The 3405-nt window shown below is 39.8% G+C and overlaps 1 protein-coding gene across 1 annotated transcript; it reads right to left on the bottom strand.

Annotated features, from left to right (window-relative positions):
* Window positions 1–291: 291 nt before the first annotated feature.
* On the bottom strand, window positions 292–2047 carry LOC138883164 (uncharacterized). Its single transcript, XM_070163826.1, has 2 exons — window positions 2029–2047; window positions 292–1352 (listed from the first exon to the last, which is right to left on the bottom strand). The coding sequence occupies exons 1-2, from the start codon at window positions 2045–2047 to the stop codon at window positions 292–294; spliced, it is 1080 nt and encodes a 359-aa protein (XP_070019927.1).
* Window positions 2048–3405: the final 1358 nt, after the last annotated feature.

Raw genomic sequence — 3405 nt, 5'->3', positions numbered from 1 at the left:
CTACACTATTTTTGAAGGGGAAACACAAAAATTGTGAGCGAATAAGAGTTGGGGCATACCTCTTTCGTTTTGCGGAGTCCCTATATGTGGCCTAGACGACCCTTCGACATGGTGAGGAGAGGGCAGGATGGCCGTTCTGACATATGGTTGGTGCCTATCCCGGTTGGGGCGTGGGCCTAAATGGTCTATTCGGCCATCATTACGACGATCTTTCCTCGGCTCCATTTGGACTGACGTTAGCTGTTGGGTTGGACCGTTGAGGTCATCCTCGTCTACTCTTACCTCGGCGCATTATGCATTGTGAATTTCTTCCCAAGTGGTGGGAGGGTGTTTCATGAGTTTACTCAACAACTTTTTGGTCGCCCTTAACCCATTCCTGTTCAACACATTTTGGAAAGTTGCCACTGCCATCCCTTCTGATACATTCGGTAAGCTCATTCTCACTTTATTGAACTGAGCGAGGAAGTCCCCGAGTCCCTCGCTGGGTGATTGCGTGACGGCAAATATATCATTTACCCTAGCTTCTGCCTTCTTAGCCCCGGCGTGGGCGGTGGCAAACTTGTCGGGCATTTCTTCAAATGTTGTTATTGAATGTGCCAGTAGTTGTGAGTACCACGTCAAGGCTCCCCCTGTCAGGGTTTTGCCGAACTTCTTTAGCAACACTAACGGTACCTGCTCTTTCAAGAGGTCGTTGCCTTTTACTATTGTGACGTAATGAATGATATGATATTCGGGGTTTGTTGTGCCGTTGTATATCTTCAAATACGATGGCATTTTGAAAGTCTTGGGTATGACATGTGGGGATGCCTCCTCGTTGTAGGGTTGTTCGAGGAACCGGCTGACGTCTTGTTTTGGTAGTAGTGCTGGGGCACCAGGTATCTTATCAACCCTTTCTTGATGTTCGCTCATTTGGTCGTGGAGTACTTTATTCTCGTTCTCCATTTCTTCCATTTTCTTTAGAATGACCGCAAGTGCATCATTACCTGCATCAACAACAGTGTGAGTGTTACCTGTTGGAGGAGTGGGTTGTTCGGCGGTGGTCGTTGTGGTATCCGCTTGCGCGGCGTTTCTATTTGCCCTTTGAACGGGTTTGTCGAGTATGTTATTTAGAGTACCTTTCAGCCACTCCTCCAATAATTTTTTCACTACTGGTGGTGCTTCCCCAGCTGTGGACGTGGAGGCTCCCCTTTCGCGTGAAGCGGTTACACTTCCATGAGGGGGAGGTGTATCACTCCGCCTGGGTGTAGCACTCGGCGTCACATTATCATCGTCTTCTCTGTCATCCTCGTTGATGGTGTTCAAGAGGTTGGTAGTGACACCCACTATTGCTTTCTGTCTTTCATTTCCTTTTCCTGCCAATGTTAGTTCGTGCAAACAAGAAAAAGATGGATGTCCTATTTTATGATCTAGAAGAAACTAAAATTTTAACTAAAAAGTCCCCACAGGCGGCGCCAAATTGTTTAACCAAAAAGTGTTAAGCCTTTTGTTAAACTAATTAATGAGAAAATAGAGGTGAATCCTAGTTAAACATAATAAATTCTAGATCTAATATTGAAGGGGATCAATGGGATGAGACCGTATTCAAGAGCAATAAATACCAAGCATATGTTCAATGATTGTCAATGAATATAGTAATGAAGCATGTAATAAATGTAGATAATGACAATAAATGTAATAAGGAGGAATTTATCACCCAAATATTTGATGACTTGGGTGATTCTTCTTCGTGACAACAACATGGAATAGTAAAAAGTATTGATGGATAAGGAATCTTTGGATCTTGTAAACAAAGAGTGAATAACGTGTGTTTGAACAAGTTAGTAAGTGAACACGACAAGCTTTTGTATATTCTTTATAGCCAACCCTTTACAATGTGCTCTACTCAAAAAATCAAGATCCCCTTTTGTTCTCTATCTCTTTCTATTTATAAGGGATATTTTCAAGAAATCCTAAAAAGTACAACACAAGGAATATTCAATGGAATATTAAATGGAATATTCCTTATGTCCATTGCAAAACCTATCCTACCGTTACTTCCTTGATCCATCTACTTGACCTCGGCAATAATCCCTCTTAAACCATTTGCATCGATAAATTGTGTAAAGTTGAACATGATACCATTATCCCTGAATACTGCATTGTTTCCAGTATTATTTATCTACATAATTATAACAGCCACTGCACCAACTATAGATAACTATGATGGAGAACCATTTGCTAATAATCAGACAAGAAGGTTATATATATAATTAAAAACCTGGAGCTTGATTTGGATTTAAACAAGACTTAAGAGTCTTTTAATTTGAAGGAGACAAAGTTTAATATAAAGTAGTAGTTCTTTAGCATGCTTCCCACTTGCAAAAGGTCAGCATCTCCTTTAACTTTTTGGAGTTATTCTAAGGGAGTACTCTCTTAGGGAAGTATTTGTTTGAATTTTATTTTTTCCAAGGGGTTCACTTGAATTTTTTCCTCATGGAAATGGAACTATTGCCTAACTACATTTTGTTAAATGTACAACTCTCAATTTGTTGATTTTGTGTAACTATATCATTTAAAAATTCAAAACATCAACAAGCATTTACTTATAATTACTAAATTATGTCCTCGACGTGCACATTCACATTGCAATCTTATTTTTTAGCCAAGCATGTTAAAATTCTTTTTGAAATTGATGGCGATGAGACTTATACTTAGCTTTAGTACCACGCTAAAAAGGGTGACCAATTAATCTAAAAGTTTAAAGTGTCTTGACAGAATATACATATTATTACTTAATTATTTCTTCCGTACGAATGCTATGCTGCAAGCTTGATAATCCAAAAGTGTCTTGCACATTCATCTATGTTTTGCTTATTTCTTGGATGTTCTTCGCGAGTCCTTGGTACTCCTGTTTAAGTGTCCACTCCAGTGAGCGATGCTGTTATTGTGGATTGGGTTTATCGGTCCTGCATTGTTACATGTTGCGGTTATGAGACTAGAGCGGATCTTCTATTGCTTGATATGACCGACTTTGAGGTCTTCCTGGGCATGAACTGGTTATTTCCATATCATGCCATCCTTAATTGCCATGCCAAGACTGTTACCTTGGCGATGCCAAAATTGTCTAGATGAAATGCATCTAACCGGATTATCTCTTTTCTGAAGACTCGACACATAGTCAAAAACAATCATTTGACTCATCTAGCTTATGTTCGGATACTACTGCAGAGACTTCGGCGATTGATTCTCGCCTAGAAAAGGTTTTGCTAGTCAAGAGACAAATAATGTTAGCTAGAGGATAATCTCCAAGCCACTCAGCTTACTGAAGGGATATTGATGGCTATGACTCGTGTTGTCAAATTCGAGAGAAATTGACACTTGGAGTCATACTAAATTATATTCCTAAATTACCAGCCAACTCATCAA

This window comes from Nicotiana sylvestris, chromosome 12 (assembly GCF_000393655.2).
Source record: "Nicotiana sylvestris chromosome 12, ASM39365v2, whole genome shotgun sequence".
Classification (NCBI taxonomy): domain Eukaryota; kingdom Viridiplantae; phylum Streptophyta; class Magnoliopsida; order Solanales; family Solanaceae; genus Nicotiana; species Nicotiana sylvestris.
This window is presented reverse-complemented; position numbering and strand designations above follow the sequence as displayed.